The 19772-nt window shown below is 35.0% G+C and overlaps 1 protein-coding gene across 2 annotated transcripts in view; it reads left to right on the top strand.

Annotated features, from left to right (window-relative positions):
• Window positions 1-19772, top strand: part of DHX36 (DEAH-box helicase 36) — a 48392-nt gene that overhangs the window by 7905 nt on the left and 20715 nt on the right. For both annotated transcript variants that reach the window (XM_058295180.2, XM_058295182.2), the window contains exons 4-12: window positions 1400-1438; window positions 2774-2944; window positions 5019-5098; window positions 5829-5903; window positions 6054-6220; window positions 12549-12630; window positions 16746-16886; window positions 17206-17308; window positions 17688-17775. In XM_058295180.2, coding sequence (XP_058151163.1) covers window positions 1400-1438; window positions 2774-2944; window positions 5019-5098; window positions 5829-5903; window positions 6054-6220; window positions 12549-12630; window positions 16746-16886; window positions 17206-17308; window positions 17688-17775 — 946 coding nt within the window. The remainder of the gene's footprint in view (window positions 1-1399; window positions 1439-2773; window positions 2945-5018; window positions 5099-5828; window positions 5904-6053; window positions 6221-12548; window positions 12631-16745; window positions 16887-17205; window positions 17309-17687; window positions 17776-19772) is intronic.

Below are 19772 nucleotides of genomic sequence, written 5' to 3'. Positions count from 1 at the left end.
AGAAATGTGCGAAACTTGAAAACAGTGGTCTTTTCTATTGCCAGGCACTGTTGTAAACCTTTTATATGTAACTACATCTAAACCTTCTAGCAACCCTCTGTAAGAGATACGATGTTACAGGTAAAGAAAAAGAAGCTTGAGTAACCTATCCAAGATTGCACAGCTAATAACAGAACAAGGTGTATTTTCGAGGTCAACTACTTAATCGTACTGGTAATGTGCTGTATTTTTATAAAGATGCCAGTCATTGTACCTTTTTCTTAAGACTTTTAGTAAGACATTTTCTTCTACTCTTATTCTGTTACTTGCTGTGCAGTTTTGGGTAGGTCACTTAAGCTTCTTTTTCTTTATCTGTAGCATCGTATCTCTTAACAGAGCAATAATAGATTGTCTAGGATAGTTCTAATTTTATGTTTTGTGGGGTTTTTTTTCCTTTTCAATAAAAGGAGTTTATTAAACTATGATTTGTTTTTGCCATTGCAGAATTTTCATGTAAATGTATGAATTTGACGAAATCTTTTTTATGACATATGTTAAACTTTTGAGAGAAAAAGTATGGTTATCGTAATTACTATCATAATACTGCTTTTTAAAAGGTGTTTGTCGATTTTACGTAGTATGAGTGTAGAGTTCCATGATAGTTTTTAAAGTTAAAGAGCAATTGTCACATAAATTTTTAAAATGTTGGAGAGAATAGTCACTTCTCTTTATCATTACAATTGTAAGTTACCCAGAATTTGTTGATTAGTTTATATGTGCCAGAAACGCTGCTTATAGTTATTCATTCATATTGTCAGGTTTCAATTTTTTCATTCAGATCTTCCAGCAACCCTGTGAGATAGATAAAAGTTCTGAGGGATTCACACTCAAGGTTTGACATAGCTAAGATCGCAATTTCTTAAGTGGCAAAGTAGAAATTCATTACCTCATTTTCTGATTCCAGATATTACTTGTTTTAAGTTTTTCTTACATCCAAAATCAAGTACCCTGAAACAATCAAATTATTATCTGTTCCCATGCCTAGTGCAGTAGTAAATGATGGTATGATTGGTGAGTAAAAGCATGTGATGTAGAAATCAAATCTAAGATTAATTTACGAACTAGAAATTTAGGGATTGTATGAATGCTTTTAGTTGGTAGATGAGATTTCGTTTCTCACTACCATTAACGCTAAGGAATCGTCTCCACTCTGCTGGATGTAATTGAATTCTGTTTTTAAATGTTTCAGTATAAAAGAGATTGATCATTTCTTTTTTAAGTCTTGGTACTTCACACAGGCTATGAGATAAATGGAAATATTTTTAGATTCTGGTATATATACCTGTGATATGGACTGATTACCATGATTACATTTTGCTTTCATTTCTTTGGTGAAATTTTAAAACCTTTTTTTTTCCAGCATTTCCGGGAAAAGCTCCCTTCATATGGAATGCAAAAGGTAAAATACATGTAGACGATTTTATTTGATTTGAAAAATATTTATACTTTTTTTTTAAGTTGTTTATCAAGAACAAATATAAATTAATGTACCTCTTCCTAAAGGTTATTATTGGAAGTCAGTTTTATTTTTTTGAATGATTGAAGGATAAAAAGAAAAAAATGGTCACGAAATAGTTTTCCTAGAGTTTTCCTACATATATGTTTATTTTCACATTTAAATGTCCTTTTAATTCGAGACTGGATGTTTTAATTTAAAAATTGAGGCAATTTTGCAATTGAAAATGCAGTGTTTAAATTAATTTGTTATGCCTTATCATAGAATTACCCTATCAAAAAGTACATAGTCTGCCTCAGTCTCTAATCCTCCTGTCCTTACTTTAATTTTTCTTTACTTTTCTTAGCACTATTACTACCTGACATTATCTATATGTGTGTTTTCCCTTCTTAAATCAATAAATTCCGTGAGGCTAGAGTCTGTTTTATTTACTTCTGTATTTTTTGACTCAGAACAATCTCTCAAATTCTGTAGATAACCAGTAAATATTTGTTGAAGCAATTAATTACGCATTGATTTACCAGCTATAATTTTAGTCTTCAGACTTGGAAATTGTGATATGTACAATGTGTTGAGATAGAATGGGGGATTTTTAAAAGGTAGACTTTCAAGTTAAATTGTTTTATAGATGAAAATAAACCCGTAGTACCTCCTTTAAAGTAGTAGGATGGTCTTGTTAATAGAATGAATATTATTAATATTATAAATATTAGTGTATACAATTTTTAAGAAAGAAGATCTTCCCTAAATAATAGGCTTTCATATTACTTGATGTTTACCTAATTGATTTAGGTGTTTAGAAATCTCTTTATTTTGACTATTTTGAAAGGATATAATCTTAAATTACACTTTTCCTTGTTCTTTAAACTAGTATACAAAACTTGTCCTGAAGACTGTAAGCCATATTTATGAATTGTGATATAAATCTGTAATACCCTTAGTAGTTACTTAGGTATCAGATTGTTTGCCCCTGTACTCAATAACTGTGGATGTCAGCATTCTTTTAATATTAATTGTTATGCATGGAACTTGTCAGTTATTTTCTCGTTCTTGCTAATGTGTTTTTTAACAGTGCCTTGACTCTATTCTTCATAATTTGGTGCTATTTATCATTTATAAGCTGGTAGATCCAGATATCCACTGTCAGCATTATATATTTAAAAAGTTTTAAAGGCTAATATGTATGGTAGAATTTTAGTATGGTAGAATTTTAATTACTATGTTTTCAGTCTTAGTCAACATGATGTTCTTCACTTTTTATTTTCACTTTTGGCATAGGAATTGGTAAATTTGATCAGTAACCATCAAGTAACAGTAATAAGTGGTGAAACTGGTTGTGGAAAAACCACTCAAGTTACTCAGTTCATTTTGGATAACTACATTGAAAGGGGGAAAGGATCTGCATGTAGGATCGTTTGTACTCAACCAAGAAGAATTAGTGCCATTTCAGTAAGTAAGCTCTCATTTTTCAAAATTTGGCCCACTCCCTCTTTTATCTTCCATTCTCCTTTAATCTTGCTAGAACTTACTGATTTTGAAGCTTTGGAATAATTTTAATTACAGGATTTATTGCTATGAAAGCAAATATTTGGTAGCAAAGACTGAAAGATTGAGTATCTCTGTTTGGCAGATAATAGATGTTTTAATGTTTGAGTTCAAGATAAATTACAAATCTGGCAAGTTTCAATATAAAAACAAAAGCATGAAACTGATGAAATCTCTAAATATATTTCTGATGTTAATGATTTTTTAATGCAACTATTCAACAAAGAAATTTATGAAGAAAAATAAGGCATTGTTCTGGGTTATCTTGTTTGCTTTTTAAAGTGATTTAGGCTACCTCATAATTCTTGAAAAAACCTAAATTATAGGAAGACAAGCACAAGTAACAGGTACGTATTTTCATATGGCCTAGTTAAATACATGACTTACATATTCTTTGAGGTTTCTTGTAACATTCAGTTGTATATAGGAAATTTATTTCCATTTTATATAAATCTGTGCATAATTTTCAATTATGAAGATTTATGGTTGCCTTTGGTTTTCATGATAGTGCTGTTTATCACATCTCCATCATTTAATGCAGAATCTCTGGAAATTACATTACAAATAATTATGGTAGTATTTTGGGAGGAAAGACTATACATTTTAAGCTGTTGATTCTAAGAAATACTCTAGCAAAAACTGTGGAGTAACAATCTTCACCTTTGTTTTGGAGGACTGTATACCTGCAAATTGCATAAGATCATAGAATGGGTAAAATATAGTTCACTTTTTTTGTCATAACACAATTATATAGTTTGGCTTTAGGTAAATTAAAACCTGTACTTAACGTTTTCACTAATAGATGGGCAGTTATCAAATATACTGACAATAGGAAGAAATGCCAGCTAGATTATTTTTGCTTATTTTTCAAAGATCTGTTGAAATTTGAATGGCCAAGTTAATGTAGTAAAAAGTAAAGTGGCCTAAGTCAGTGTAAACTGGATACACTGATTGGAAAACTTTACTTATGTGGTATAGTTTCTGATAAATTAAGCATGTCATTTCTGTTTCTAACTTTATGTATTACTGTCCTGTCATAAGACAATAACAGTTGGTTACTCTATGTTACACAAATGAGTACTGAATTATAATAAAATACCCAGAGCTCATCTTTGGCAGTCATACCTTTCAGAAACCATCTGAGAACTAGGAATTCAATACTGGTCTCTACCCTGCAAAAACAAACAATCAAACAAGTAAAAAATAAAATCAGCATGTATTTATCCTCAAATTACAAACCCAGATGTTAACAATTTTAGACCATGATTTCCAAATCTTTTAGATAAGACCAAAAGACAGGTAGAAATTATAAGAGGCTGCCATAGAAAGGCACTTTAAGATAGTGATGAGAGAGAATTTGAACTTGGCTTTCTAAGAGTACATGAAAACTAGACATAAGAAGGTAGTCTGCAGCTCTTAAGGCACACAGTTTTATTTTTATTTTTTTTTAATTTCTCTTCCTTTCCCCCCCTCCCCACTCCAGTTGTCTGTTCTCTGTGTCCATTTTGCTGCGGGTTCTTCTTTTGTCTGCTTCTGTTGTTGTCAGCGACATGGAAATCTGTCTCTTTTTGTTGCGTCATCTTGCTCCGTCAGCTCTTGGTGTGTGCAGCACCATTCCTGGGCAGGCTGCACTTTACTTTCGCGCTGGACGGCTCTCCTTACGGGGCACACTCCTTGCGTGTGGGGCTCCCCTACGCGGGGGCACCCCTGCGTGGCAGGGCACTCCTTGCATGCATCAGCACTGTGCATGGGCCAGCTCCACACGGGTCAGGGAGGCCCAGGGTTTGAACCGTGGCCCTCCCATATGGTAGACGGATGCCCTAACCACTGGGCCAAGTCCGCTTCCCTAGGCACACAATTTTAGACACCACATATTTTAATATATGTTTTTAAACAACCCTGAGTTTTCATTGATATTCAGGATATTTATCCTAAAGGAAACTATTTGCTTTTTAACTATATTTTACTTGAAATATAGGTTGCAGAACGAGTGGCTGCAGAAAGGGCAGAATCTTGTGGCAATGGTAACAGTACTGGATATCAAATTCGTCTCCAAAGGTAAAGAATGCTTACTTCCTGTTACAGGTAGTTTTTGGTGAAACTTTGAAGCTGGAAACCCAGAAGAATGGAGATTTTCTCGTTTTTTTATTTTTATTCTTAGAATTAACATTTAAAGTAACTAACTACAGCTTAGCAGAAAGAGGCTAGAAATCTGCAAACAAAATTTTTAACTCCTGTTTAGATTGCATGTGCTTTTACATTATGGAATGATTTGAAAAAAATGCTTTTTCCTGGACATAGATTAATAGACTCATCACTCTCCCTGAAAGGTGTTGTGTCCTATATCTTTTGATACCACCTATCCATCCACTCATGTTATTTATTTGCCCACCTAAGTATTTGGTATTTTTTACTCCCTTTCGCACTCCACTATTTTTCTTTGGTCCTTCTCTGGAGCTCAAGTTTTCATTTGCCTTTTTAAATGAATAGTCTTTCTAATCACTGAAATAGAAATTTAGACCTTATAAGAAATTCAGCCATTCTCCAGGTGCTAATGGTTATAACTTTAAAAAGTTAAATCATTAACATTTTATCATGAAACTGAAAATAATGTATAATGACATTAAATGTAGTGTTTCCCATTACCGTGATATAGTAGGTGTTGTTATAAGTAAAAAAATAAGCATTGAAGATTTTCACTAAAAACGAAAGCATTTCTGAAACTGGAAATTTTGTACTTCTGGTGGTACTCAGTAAATTGCTAAAATTTTATGTTTTTAATTCACAGTCGGTTGCCAAGGAAACAGGGTTCTATCTTGTACTGTACAACAGGAATTATCCTTCAGTGGCTCCAGTCAGACCCGTGAGTATGTTTCAGTTAAGGAAATTTCATTAAGTGTTATCAAAAGATCTAAATATTAAATTGGATTTTACTGGGATGTTATAGGCAGTTTCCCATGATTCAGTATTTTCAATTTCATACTGAGTTACATGCTTCACATTTCTATTTTAGACATTTGTCTAGTGTTAGTCACATTGTCCTTGATGAAATACATGAAAGAAATCTACAGTCAGATGTTTTAATGACTGTTGTTAAAGATCTTCTCAGTTTTCGACCTGACCTGAAAGTAATATTGATGAGTGCAACATTGAACGCAGAGAAATTTTCAGAATATTTTGGTGAGTAAAATTTAAGATTATTGTTTTGTAAAGGTATCACAGATTCACTGAATTTAAAGTTAGTAAAATATATATATATGTGTGTAGGCATTCATTTGTAGCCAACATAATTTTTGGAGGCTGGTTTGCCAGAGATGGAGATAAATTTGACATTAGGGAGCAATATCTAGGCATATGATTTTTTCAAAAATAGTTTTTCATACAGTGAATGATAGCTGACAGTTGAGCTGTAATAGTCTTTTTTTTTTTTTTTTTTTTCCCGTAATGGAACACCCACCCCCAAACAGATTTATAACTTAAATTGAACAGTTTCTGGGTACATTTCAACTTTAGATAGAATTTAATCACTTTTAAACTGTGAGCAGATAAATTTGTGTATATGTTCTTTATAACTTAAAGGCAGTAAAGAACTTCAGTGGAGAAAATCCTTTATTTGCCAGTCCTTTCCTGGGCTAAGTTTGTCAGTAGGCTCAGCTCTACGTTTGCCCTTTGCAGGAGGGAGCTTAATTTTACACTGGTTTATAATTCAGCTACCATAGCACCTATTACAGTGCTAGATACAGAGTAGTAAAAATAAATGTTTAGCATTTCCTTTTATTTTAATATTTTTTTAAACTCTTATCTCACAGATTAGAGAACTGGACCTTTTTTTAAATCATAGCATCATCTTGCTTCTTGCAGTGAAGATGTAACTACTTGGTGCTACCAACAGAAAATCAAGGTGGTATCAAGGAAGTCAAACCACAGATTTGAATGGACTTAGACATGCTTTTTGTGATTCCTCTGTGATTTTAGAAACAATTTTTGTGATCCTTCTGCGGTTTAATATACTATTGTAGGGTAGGGTGTCAGTTACTAAAAATAATGATACCAATGACCCCCCCCTTTTTTTTTAAAGATTTATTTCTCTCCCCTTCTCTCCCATCCCCCACCCCTCACCCCTTTTTTCTGTTCTCTGTGTCTGTTTGCTGCATTGTCGTCTTTGTCCGCTTCTTTCGTTGTCAGAGGCATGGGAATCTGTGTTTCTTTTTGTTGCATCATCTTGTGTCAGCTCTCCATATGGGTGGCACCATTCTTGGGCAGGCTGCATTCACTCTCTTTCGTGCTGGGTGGCTCTCCTTATGGGGCACACTCATTGCACGTGGGGCTCCCCTATACGGGGGACACACCTGCGTGACACAGCATTCCTTGCACACATCATTGCTGCACATGGGCCAGCTCTACACGGATCAGGGAGGCCTGGGGTTTGAACCGCGAACCTCCCATGTGGTAGACGGACGCCCTAACCACTGGGCCAAGTCTGCTTCCCTACTAATGACCCCTTATGGAACAACTACGATGTGTCAGGTATTATATTTGGCACTTTGCCTTTATTAATCCTCATAATAATCTTGTGAGATAGGAACAATTATTCCCATTTCTACAGATGAGAAAACAGACTTAAGGCATTTAGATAGCTTACCCAAAATTACATAATTAATAGAAGGGTTAGAGGATTTGAACCTAGATTTGTCTAGCTGCTGAATACTTTTAAAATTATGCCATAGTCTCTCATTCATCCTTAAAATTGTGAGAAAGGGGAAGGTGGAGGAAGGTATTCATTAAATGTTCTTGTGTTCAATATGTAAAAAGTCTTATAAAATATATACATTACATTAATCCTCAAAGCCTTTTGAGATTAGTTGTTAATGAAAGATAAATAGCATTTAAATAAGCATTTAAATCACAATACCGAAAGGTGATTTTGTGTGTGTGATTCTGAAACAGTAAATAACGTTTAATATTTGATTTTCTTTCCTTTTTTTTTTTTTAATTACAGAAGTTATGGGTTTACAGAAAAATCATGCATAAAGTACAGGATTCTATATACTGTTCCTCCAGCAACACCTTGGAGTTGTTCCACATTGGTGTGGAACATTTCTTAGAATTGATGATAGCACTTTTTAAAAATTTTTATTCAAGTGTATCTTTCATACATGAACATACATAAACAATAAGCATTACTAAAAGTTTTGAACTTACAAACAAACATGCATATCATCAAACAGGGCTCCCATACATCATCCCACCAACATCACCTTGCATTGTTGTGAAACTTTTGTTACAAACTATGAAAGAGCACCATCAAGATACTAACTATAGCTCATCTTACATATGGTGTACTTTTCCCCAATCTACCAATTACTTATTTTTTTAACAAAATTTTATTGAAATATATCATTCATTCGTGAATATACATAAACAATAACCGTATAGTAAAATTTGTGAATTTACAGAACAAGCATGTATATATTCATACAAGATTCTCATACATCTTCCTACCACCAACACCTTGCATTGTTATGAAACATTTGTTACAAATTATGAAACAGCATTGTTACAATATTACCGCTAATTATAGCCTATAACTTACATTTGGTGTATTTTTCCCCCAACCTGCCCAACTATTAAGGCCCTGTAGTGGTATTAAATATTTGTTATTTTTCAGGAGAAAGCAGTCTCATATTTGTCCTGTTAACCACAGTCCATCAGCCACCACTGGATTCCCTGTGTTACACAGTCCCATGCATTGTACAGTCCATTCAAAGGGTATACTCAGTGGCTCTCGTTTTCATCACAAAGTTGTGTTGTCATCACCTCAGTCAATTTTAGAATGTTTTCATTACTCTGAAAGAAAACTCTTAGGGAGGTTTTTGATGGCTATTTCAGTCTCTTTACTTGTGATTGGTGTGTTGAGGTCTTTTTCTTTTAGGGTCAGTGTAGGTTGTTTGTTTCTACAAATTTGTCTAGTTCTTCTACGTTATCTAGTTTGTTGTGCTACAGTTGTTCATAATATCCTCTTAAGGGGAAACAGACTTGGCCTAGTGGTTAGGGCGTCTGTCTGCCACATGGGAGGTCCGCGGTTCAAACCCCGGACCTCCTTGACCCGTGTGGAGCTGGCCTATACGCAGTGCTGACGCGCGCAAGGAGTGCCCTGCCACGCAGGGGTGTCCCCCGCATAGGGGAGCCCCACGCGCAAGGAGTGCGCCCCATAAGGAGAGCCGCCCAGCATGAAAGAAAGTGCAGCCTGCCCAGGAATGGCGCCGCCCACACTTCCCATGCCACTGACAACAACAGAAGTGGACAAAGAAACAAGACGCAGCAAATAGACACAGAGAACAGACAGCCAGGGGAGGCGGGGGGGGAATTAAATAAATAAATAAATCTTTAAAAAAATGTATCCTCTTAAGAGCTCTTATTTCTTCATGGTCAGTAATAATGTCCACCCTCTCATTTGATATTATTTATTTGGCTCTTCTCTCCTTTTTTCTTTGTCATTCTAGTTAAGGATTTCTTAATTTTGTTTATCTTGAAGAACTAACTTATGGTCTTGCTGATTCTGTTGGGTTTTTTCCTCAATTTTGTTTTTGCTCTCATCTTTATTTATTTCCTTTGGCTTGATTTGGGATTGGTTTGCTGTTCTTTTCTAGTTCCTCCAGATGTGCAGTTAGGTTTCCACTTTTTGCTCTTTCTTAAAGTAAGCATTGAGGGCTGTAAATTTTCCTCTCAACAGTACTTTTACTGTACCCTGTAGGTTATATGTGGTGTTCTTGTTTTCATTTGTCTCAAGATGCTTGCTGATTTCTCTTGTAGTTTCTTTGACACACTGATTCTTTAAGAGTGTTAATCTCTATATATTTGTGAATTTTCCCTTTTCAACCTGATTGTGTCTTTACATCTGAGGTGAGGCTCTTGTAGAAAGCATATAGATGTCTTCTATTTTTTTATTCATTCCATGTATTTTGATCAGGGAATTCAGTCCACTCATGTTCAGTGTTATTACTGTAAAGGCATTACTAGTTTAGTCCATTTTACCTTAAACTTTGGCCCTCTGTTGTCATATTAAGTTACCCTTACCAATAATCTTCATTACTGCACTGTTCTCCAAGTCTCATCTTGTTTTTTCCTTTTCAGGCTGCAGTACTCCCTTTAGTATCTCTTGTTAATCTGGTCTGTTGGTAACATATTCTCAGTTTTTGTTTGTGAAGTAGTTAAACATACCCTTATTTTTGAAAAACAGTTTTGCTAGATAAAGAATTTCTGGCTTGCAGTTTTTCTTTTTCAGCACCTTAAATACAAATACATCATGCCACTTTCTTTTCACCTTCATAGTTTCTGATGAGAGATTTGGCAGTTAGTCTTATTGAGGTTCTGTGGTATGTGATACATTAATTGCTTTTCTCTTGAATATTTTCAGAATCCTCTCTTTATCTCTGGTATTTGTCATTCTGAATAATATGTATCTCGAGTCATACTATTAATAGAGTAGGTCTATTCAGATTTTCTCTGTTTAGGATGCTATGTCCTTGGATATTGATATTTATGTCATTCATAAGAGATGGGAAGTTTTCAGTCATTATTTCCCAAAATACTCATTTTGCCCCTTTGCTGTTCTCTTCCCTTTGTAGAACACTGATAATGCATATGTTTGTATATTTTGCATTATCATTCATTTTCCTGAGACCCTGTTCCATTTTTTTCATTCTTTTCTCTTTCTGTCCTCTCTCTCCATGTTCAGATGTTCTGTCCTCAATTTCACTAATACTACCCTCCATCAGTTCAAATTGGCTATTATATGCATCTCATGTATTTTTAATCTCTTCTATTGTGTCTTTCATTCCCTTAAGCTGTGTTAAACCTTTCATTGCAGACTTTAAGATTGTTCTTTATATTCATCCAGTGTCTACTTATCATCCTCTATCTCAGGTCATATTTTCCTTCATCTCCTTGAATTGATTTGTGTGATCATTATTGATTAGTTGTACTAAATCTTGTGTCTCTTCATGATTTTCGGTTTGTTCGTTTGGCTGGGCAATATCTATCCATTCCTTAGTATGGCTTGTAATTTTTTGCAGATGTCTAGGTCTCTGAATATGTTACAGAATTTACTCTGATGATCACTTTCTCTCTCTTGCCTATTGGTTTTGTTTCTCGGCTCTTTGATTTTTGTTTTGGTTTCTTTTGAGTCTTTAAAATTGCCCAGTTTAAATTATCAAAATAGGGCCAGAGACTCACTAATTGGGTGCAGGTCCGCCCTCAGGAGTTTGGGACAAGAGATGCCTCAAATCAGTTTTTCTCCTTGCAATTTCCCAGCCAGTTAGAGATGGCACTCATCAGCAAATCTTTCCTCAGTGGTGACTTTTTTCAACCTCTACTTGCCCATAATTCTGGTCTGACAAGGGCTGCAATTCAAAGTGGGCTCTGCTGGTTAAATTTACTGAAGAGGAACCAGACTCCTTCTGCCACACCCTTTCTTTTCCCAGGGAGGAACACATCTGTTCTTCTCTCATTTGGCTGCAGTGAGCCATGGGTTTTATCTAGGCTCTTCACCTTTGTGGTGGGGCATGGGTGCTGTTCCTGGCTGTACGGGCTTGCAACTCATTGTTTTTGTTTTGGCTTTTTTGTCTTTCTGTCCTTCACCTTCCTGGGAGGTACGCAGCACTCTCCTGTCCTCAGAGCCCCAGTGCAAATCCTTTTGACAGCTTTTTGCTGTTCTCTTGTTTTTGTGAGAGTTGAGCTCTGCCTATCTTTTCTGACAGCATCTTCCTGAAAGTCTTTGATGAGAGCACTTTTTGATAATTTTACTGTTAATTAAAGTCCATGGTTTAATTTAGGGCTCCCTGTTTTGGTTTTGTAGTTTGGGTCTCTTTTTGACTACTACTTTAATTCTCGGTGCTATAAAAAGCAGTGCTTATTTAGAATCTAGTAAAAATTAGATTCTGAATGTGGCACTGTTTTGGCTAATGGTGGCCTTTGAGTACAACTCAAAATGTTCCACCCTTTGATTGTCTAGGTTACGTTGTAGAATGGTGTTAGATGTTTGTATAGTTGGTAGCAGTAAAATGGCATTAATTGAGTTGAAAATGGCATTAATTGAGTTGAGATATAAATAAGGATTACAGACCTTGGGGTGTAATGGAACTCACATTAAATTAGGGGTTGAGACCTTGTGTTGAATCTTTTCTTTCTTTAGTTTTTTTTTTTTTTGGCTTCTATTTTTATAAGCTGGGAAATTGTTAAGTTTTTAAGGACCTCAGGTTTTTAATAGAAATAAGATGTTCTCCAAGATCTTATAAAACTTTAAAAGACTTAGATTACTGCTTTTTAAAAACTACATGTGGAAAAATAGGGTAGAACTGTAAAAGTTATAGGACCATTTCCTGAAATTACAAATAATAATAGTCATTGTCCAGTATCTCTGTTTAGACTCTATTTAGATTATGGTGATTTTTTTTTTTCATTTGAACATATAAATACAGAATTATGTTTGTTTTTTCTGCCATAATAGGTAACTGTCCAATGATACACATACCTGGCTTTACTTTTCCAGTTGTGGAATATCTTTTAGAAGATATAATTGAAAAAATAAGGTAAGTAATTACCAAGAAATGAAATTAAAAGTACAAATATGTCGCTTTTCTCTTGTCAACCTTCAGTATCATTCTTTTCCTTTTAATCAGGGATTCTCAAACTTTATTGTATATTAAAGTCAGCTGGAGTTTTTTAAAATCCAGGTGCCCAGTTCACATGTCATACTTTAATTAAATCACAATGCCTATGATTCAAATAGGCAGCACAGTTTGGGAACCTTTGTATAAAGCACTTGAATCTTTTCCTTGGTTCTCCTTTGACCTGGGTTTCATTTTCCTTAGCTGTCTTATTTTGCCTACCTTTTAAGTTTGATTTTCCCGTAGGGTTCCAAATTACCCTTTACCCAATCTTCTATCTTTTCATTGTATAATCCTGTCTATTTGTATCATCACCCTGAGGCTCCCTGAACTCTAATACTGTTTTCTAACTGTATATGCAGCAGCATTCTACTACCACTGATATCTTATACAGCACATTACATTTTTCAAGCCAAAATCATTATCGTATATTCAATTCCAATTTCATTCCTACCAAAAATAAATAAACCTGCTTTGGATACTCACCTTCAGCCCAGCATGCAGTTTTTGAAACTATAAATTGAGGGAGCTAATATTCATCAATTAGTATTTACCAGCATATACTCACTGCTTTACATGCTTTGAAGAACCCAGTTACTCCAAGTCATTCTTAATCCATACATCCTCAGTGCACCCAGACCCTGTTGAGTTTGCTTTTATTTTACAAATTGTTAGCTCTGTTACACATATATAGTCATTCCCTTTCTTGTCTTGTGATTGTCACTTACCACTCTCTCCCTCTCTGTCCCCCACTCCCTACCACCCAACTGCTGTCATATATTTCCCTAAAATTTGATCCTCTTCCCCCGTAAGCCTTGCATATGAGATTTTTGTAAAAATCTGTATCAAATCCTTTATCAGATCTTCATGACCTATACTAGAATGACCCAACTAGTATGCTTAAGTTATTGATCGCCTCAAATATCCGGTCATTTGTCTTTAGCTGATAGCAGCCTTCTGTAGTGGGCTGTACAAAATTATATTTATATTCCTTGATGGGGAAAAGGTTGGGAAACCATAGGCCAGTAGGATCAGATCCACTATTCTTAGCTTGTCATCCCCAGGCCCTTTAAAATCTGGGCCCATTCTTGTTTTTTAGCCTCATCTGCCAGTCATGAATCTCATGACCTGCCTGTGCTAATAAGTGTAATGTGCCATTCTTTGCCCTTTCATTCATGGCTTTGTACTTGGTTACATTACTTCCTCTTTTTAGGCTTGCTTTTGCCACCTTCTCTATCCTTTCATCTGCAAACTATTAATTCTGTAAAAAGAAATCCCACCTTTCTTTCCTGTTAAGGTTTCTCTCATAACGTGTCACAGAGTGAGTTGTTTTCTCACCTGGACTCACATAGCACTTTTATTTCTTAAAACACACCTTGTTGCCATACATTGTGTCTGTATGTATTTACCTCTTGCACTAGACTCAGACTTTTCAAGGTCAAGGATTTTGTCTTGTTCATCTTTGTAACTAGTGCTTAGTATAATGCCTAGCCTACAGTAAACATCTCAATAAATAAATGGATAGATGGAGTATAGAGACACTTGTGATGAGCTGTTTCAAGATTACAGCTCCCTTGTTAATTAGAAAATCAGAAAGTAATAGTGGGAAGGTAAGAGGTGAAATCCTACAGCCTGTTTTACATGGGGAAAAGTCAGCCAAATTTTTACTGGAAATATATTTAATAAATTTTTATTAAGATTTACTATTTGTCTTAAACTGTGCTAGGATCTGAGCATAAACTTTTTTTTATAATATGTTTTTGTTGTGTTTTGGGTGTTTTTGTTTTGTTTTGCCTGATATTAACATCTTGTAACTTTTTTCTTTTTTTTTTAATTATTTTTTTCTCTCTCCTTCCCCACCCACCCCCCACCCCATTTGTCTGTTCTCGATATCCATTCGCTCTGTGTTCTTCTGTGTCCGCTTCTATTTTTGTCAGCGGCACCGGGAATCTGTGTCTCTTTTTGTTGCGTTCTTGCTGCATCAGCTCTCCACGTGTGCAGTGCTACTCCTGGGCAGGCTGAACTTTCTTTCGTGCTGGGTGGCTCTCCTTGTGCGTGGGGCTCCCCTATGTGGGGGACACCCCTGCATGGCATGGCACTCCTTGCACGCATCAGCACTGCACGTGGACTAGCTCCACACAGGTCAAGGAGGCCCAGGGTTTGAACCGTGGACCTCCCATGTGGTAGGCGGTTGTTCTTTCTATTGAGCCAAGCCTGCTTCCCTGAGCATAAACTAAGAAAAAACTTGGTACAAGCCTTTAGCGCTTATATGTAAATGGAAGACATACTGTTATTAGAAGTATGATTGACCTATCCTGGGAAAGTAAAGAATATATTCAGAATGAAATTATAAAATAGAGACAGCCTGGACAAGTCAGCAAAACTCATAAATCCATAGGAAGGAGGGAAGTGTGCATGTCAGAAAGGATAGAACATGCTGAAGTGAGAGAGACTGCATGTAGTGGACTTCATGCTGTGATATTATAATAGGCCATAAATTTCCTGTGCCCTGCCTGTGCAGCTCCAGTTTCTACCATGGCACATTTACAAATTGTTTTTTAAGAGAATAATAGGCAGCAGCTTGCCAGTAATGAAAACGAAGTTTTGTGAACCAGTAATCTAAAGTTAAACAATGAATTGCCCAATTGTCTTAAACTTCCTAGAAGGCAGGGACAATGCAAGGACCTACAGATGAAGGACCTCTGGGGGGAAAGGGATTGTATCTGTGCACTTAGAATGCCCTTTTGATAAGAGGTTTTCATCCGAAGTTCCCAGCTATTTTCTTCCCAGAAGAGTTGCACTGCAGGAAGGAAAGAGGGAAGGAACATGATGGCCAGACTCAGTAGGGTGAGATGATATGGAGGGTTGTTTGGGTTCTGGAGGTGGGGGGTTGAAGGTTACCTCTGTTTTTGGAATTGCTAAGAAGGGAGTCAACTGTGAGTCCATCCTGCTGACTAGGACCAATCTCTGTCTCAGGTTGCCCTACTTCAAGTTGGTGCCTCTATATGTTTCGAAGACTTAGGGGAGTCCTGGGTCACAGGTACTGAATAGGGAAGGGGATTAACACTTTTGGGTGTCCATTGTGTGTCAGGCACTATGCTTTACTTTTATATGTTTACCCTAATGACACTGTGTTGTTCATCTCCCAAATAAGGAAACTAAAGGTTTAGTAAATTGTCCACAAGGTTACATAGCTAGTCAGTGGCAGAGCAAGGGCATTAGTCCAGTTCTGTGTAACTCCAAAGCTCATGTTCCAAAACCCATTATTCCATCTAAACACTGTATTCTAGGTGAACTCTGAAGGAATCTGGGGTTAAAAAGCAGGTGCCCTTTTTTTCTCTCTCCATACCCCCATGCCCCTAAAGAACCAGCCATGGTAGGCAGCATTCTGGGGCAGATGTGTCCTCTGTTTTAAAGTCACTACAGCATGGTGGAGGCATAGTATAGCACTGGCGTAATACACAAGAGATTTGCCTGTTGATTCTGGCTCTGCCTTAGCTATACCTGTGTGACGAACAGAATAACAGTTCTCAAGCATAGGTCTATAAGTCTATGGGTGTAGTACCTGAATCTTTTGGAGTACTAATTAAAATTCTTAGATTAATAGGTCTTAGCCAAACCTGAATCCAAGTCACTAGGGATGGAATTTAGGAATCTATATTTTTATAAACTCTCCAGGGTAATTTTTTATGTGCAGGCAGTAGAAATCTAAGAATTTCTACTAGGCTGTCATTAACTGTTACTATACTGGACTAATTGTTAACTTCTGACTTAAAACATATAAAATTGAATGTGAAAGTTATTCTACTTTTAAAATTTGACTGCTAACGATTGTCTGGAGGTCCTTTAGAAAAGTGATTTTTATCTAAAATGCTAGATATTTTTATAATGAATACTTGTGAAGAGATTGATGCCTTAGCAAGAATTCACTAGAAATTATAGTAAAAATGTTTTTTGTAATCCACTTTTTCCAAATTTAAATGTATTAAGTTACAGTTTAAAAAAAGTGAAGATACTTAAGAATGTTTTTATTTTAGATATGTTCCAGAACAAAAAGAACACAGATCCCAATTGAAGAGGGGTTTCATGCAGGGGCATGTAAATAGACAAGAAAAAGAAGAAAAAGAAGCAATATATAAAGAACGTTGGCCAGATTACGTAAGAGAACTGAGAAGAAGGTAAATTTAATTTGTTTGAAAATGAGGGCACGATGGCTAAATGGTTAAAACAAAAAGCAGGGATTGTCTTCTTGAATTTTCACATACTTAAATAGGGGCATTGCAGACCTACTCTGCCCGCTCAGTACTCTGCTGATTTGACTTTTAAACATGATTATTACCTCCAGTGATTCTCCTATTTATGGATTATGTTTGCCCATTTGCAGCTTGAGTCAAAGTATTAAGATTTTGTTGCAATTTAAACCGAAGGAAGCTTTATCATGGTAGATATGTAGTCTCCCTTTTAAGTATTTCATGACTTCCTATTCAACTCTGATAGATATTCTGCAAGTACTGTAGATGTTATGGAAATGATGGATGATGACAAAGTTGATCTGAATTTGATTGTTGCTCTTATCCGACACATTGTTTTGGAAGAAGAGGTTAGTTGTTTTGTTTTTTCTTTTTCCTTCTTCAAGTACAATAAATTTAATTTTATTCATGTATCAAAGCCATGAAAAAAGAAAAATAACTTTCTTAAATGCTTTTAAAATATAGGCCATCAACAAAATTGCTTTTGACACCAGAAATAAGAATCTCAGAATGCCAAAAGATTTGGTCATTTGATCTATTTGAAGAAAAGGTTAAACAAATGATATATCCAGAATTATTTTTTAAAGTGAGCTTATATGTTTTTTAGTTAAAATCAGCAACTAGAATTATCCTGAACTATAATTTTAGTGAAGATTTAAGTGTGCACAGAATTTTATTGTGTATTTTGTTGATTTGATCCTTTGCGATGATTATTTCCCTTCCATACAGGATGGTGCAATATTGGTATTTCTTCCAGGCTGGGACAATATCAGCACTTTACATGATCTCTTGATGTCACAAGTGATGTTTAAATCAGGTATTTTATAAATGTATTTTTATTGCCATTCTGAGAATGGTTTTTGAATCTTGTATAGCATGTTTTTTCCTTTCATTTGAAGAAATACTGCTTCTGAGACTGCCTCAGTTTAGGAACTTAGTGGTCTCACCCAGCTTGGGCTTTCCAAAAATTGCTGATCTTTTTTTTCTAAAGTTCTAGGGCATAGATGAAGGTGCTAAATATGTAATAAAGCTCTTTTTTTAGTAATATTATAAGAATGTTTTACCTCTCTTCCTAAATCTACCAGTAAAATTGAGCTCTTGAAGTTAAGGTGTTGGCATTTGAGGCATTGCACTCATTTTTCTCACTCATTGCTGGGTTTAGTTGAGCAGAAAAGAAGCTATAATTTGTCATTTAACCCAGTGTTTCTCAGCTCTGATTATACAACAGAGTCACCCAAGGAATTTTTTTAAAAATCAGACACCAAGACCCTAACCTCACCCAAATCTAGTAATGTGGCCTTGACCTCTGAAGTTTTGAAAAATGCTTCAGGTGATTCTAATTCTTTTTTAGCATGTTTTGAGGCACATAAAATGGGTCTATTTTAGAGAAACGCATGAGAACATTTTTATAAAATTCAATAAAACATTTCAGGAGTCATTAACTTCAAATAGATGAGTACACAAAGGAAATTCTATTTAATTTTTTCTGGTTTTGAATATAATCTCTTCCTTACTCTGCTAAAGTGCTTTTGATACATTTTGTTTTTATAAGGCACTAGGAATGTATTAATATTTTAATCTAATCTTATTGACTAAAATAGTAAAGATACATTTTAATTTTTTGTTGGATCGCTTTACTATAATGCCCTCAAAGCAGCATCTCTAATTAAAATTATTCTCTTGCTGATGAAATGTTTTGATCTAATTACTGTGACTTCTCTGTAAAGAAATACTCCTTTCGTATTTTCTTGTCAGTGATAATCTTTTTCTATAGAAAAAGTATAAGCACGATTAGTCAATACATTTTTTTTTCAAAATTTTTTCTCCTATTATAATCTTAGTTTTTAAAAAATGTGTGTGTGTATATTCTATGAAGGAAAATACTTGAAAGATACATACCAAAATGTAATGGTGATCATTTCTCAGGATGGGATGGGGTTGTGAGATTTATAGATTATTATAATTGGCTTCATTAACTTTCTATACTAAATTTATTACTCTTAAGGAGATATCAATTTACACTTACATCACCAGCTTAATTACTTTTAAAGGAAATTTTTCCACAATTTAACAATGTTTTTTCTTAAATTATGCTGCAAACACTTGCCTTTATAATCAGTTATTATATACTGTACTGGCCACTGTAGAAGATGGAGGAATTGACCCAATTCTTTATTGACTGAAAAGTAAATCTTAAAATTCTATGTTTCAAAATGCTTATCAACTTCCTTATTAATTTCTTTTCCAAAGAGTGTAGACATTTTGATTCCCTTTGTTCTGTAATATCAGCAGTATAAATTACGTTCATCTCAGTTACATTGTCTTTGGTAAAATTGTTTTTACTTTCATTATGTCTGGCTGTGATTTTAACTTTTTTTAAGGAAAAATTAGCAACCTACTGAATACCAGAGAATCATATAATAAGCAAATTACCTATGACTTTGAGGCAACAATTATTTTTGTGGCCTGTTTTGGTTTTTTTTCCATTGAAGGTAAATCATACCTGTCACATTTTCTCCTAAATATGTAAGTGTGAATCCTGAAAACAATGTTTTATATAATCATAATGCCATTAGCACACCTGATCTTTAATATTATTTATTAACCTAGTGTATAATCATGTTTCTTCATTTGTCCCAAGTGTCTTTCATAGCTGGTTTGTTTAAACCAGAAAGTGTCAAACCAGATAAATATTTTAACCTAGTTCTCGAATATCATAATCCTCCTCTTTTTTTCCCCCAAAAAATAATGGCGCCTGGAAAAGGCCATGCAGATTGTCTTGTAATAGGTCCAGCTTTCTGAATTTGTCTGAAT

Source organism: Dasypus novemcinctus, chromosome 4 (assembly GCF_030445035.2).
Source record: "Dasypus novemcinctus isolate mDasNov1 chromosome 4, mDasNov1.1.hap2, whole genome shotgun sequence".
Lineage (NCBI taxonomy): Eukaryota > Metazoa > Chordata > Mammalia > Cingulata > Dasypodidae > Dasypus > Dasypus novemcinctus.
Note: the sequence above shows the minus strand (reverse complement) of the source record. Positions and strands in the feature narration are given on the sequence as shown.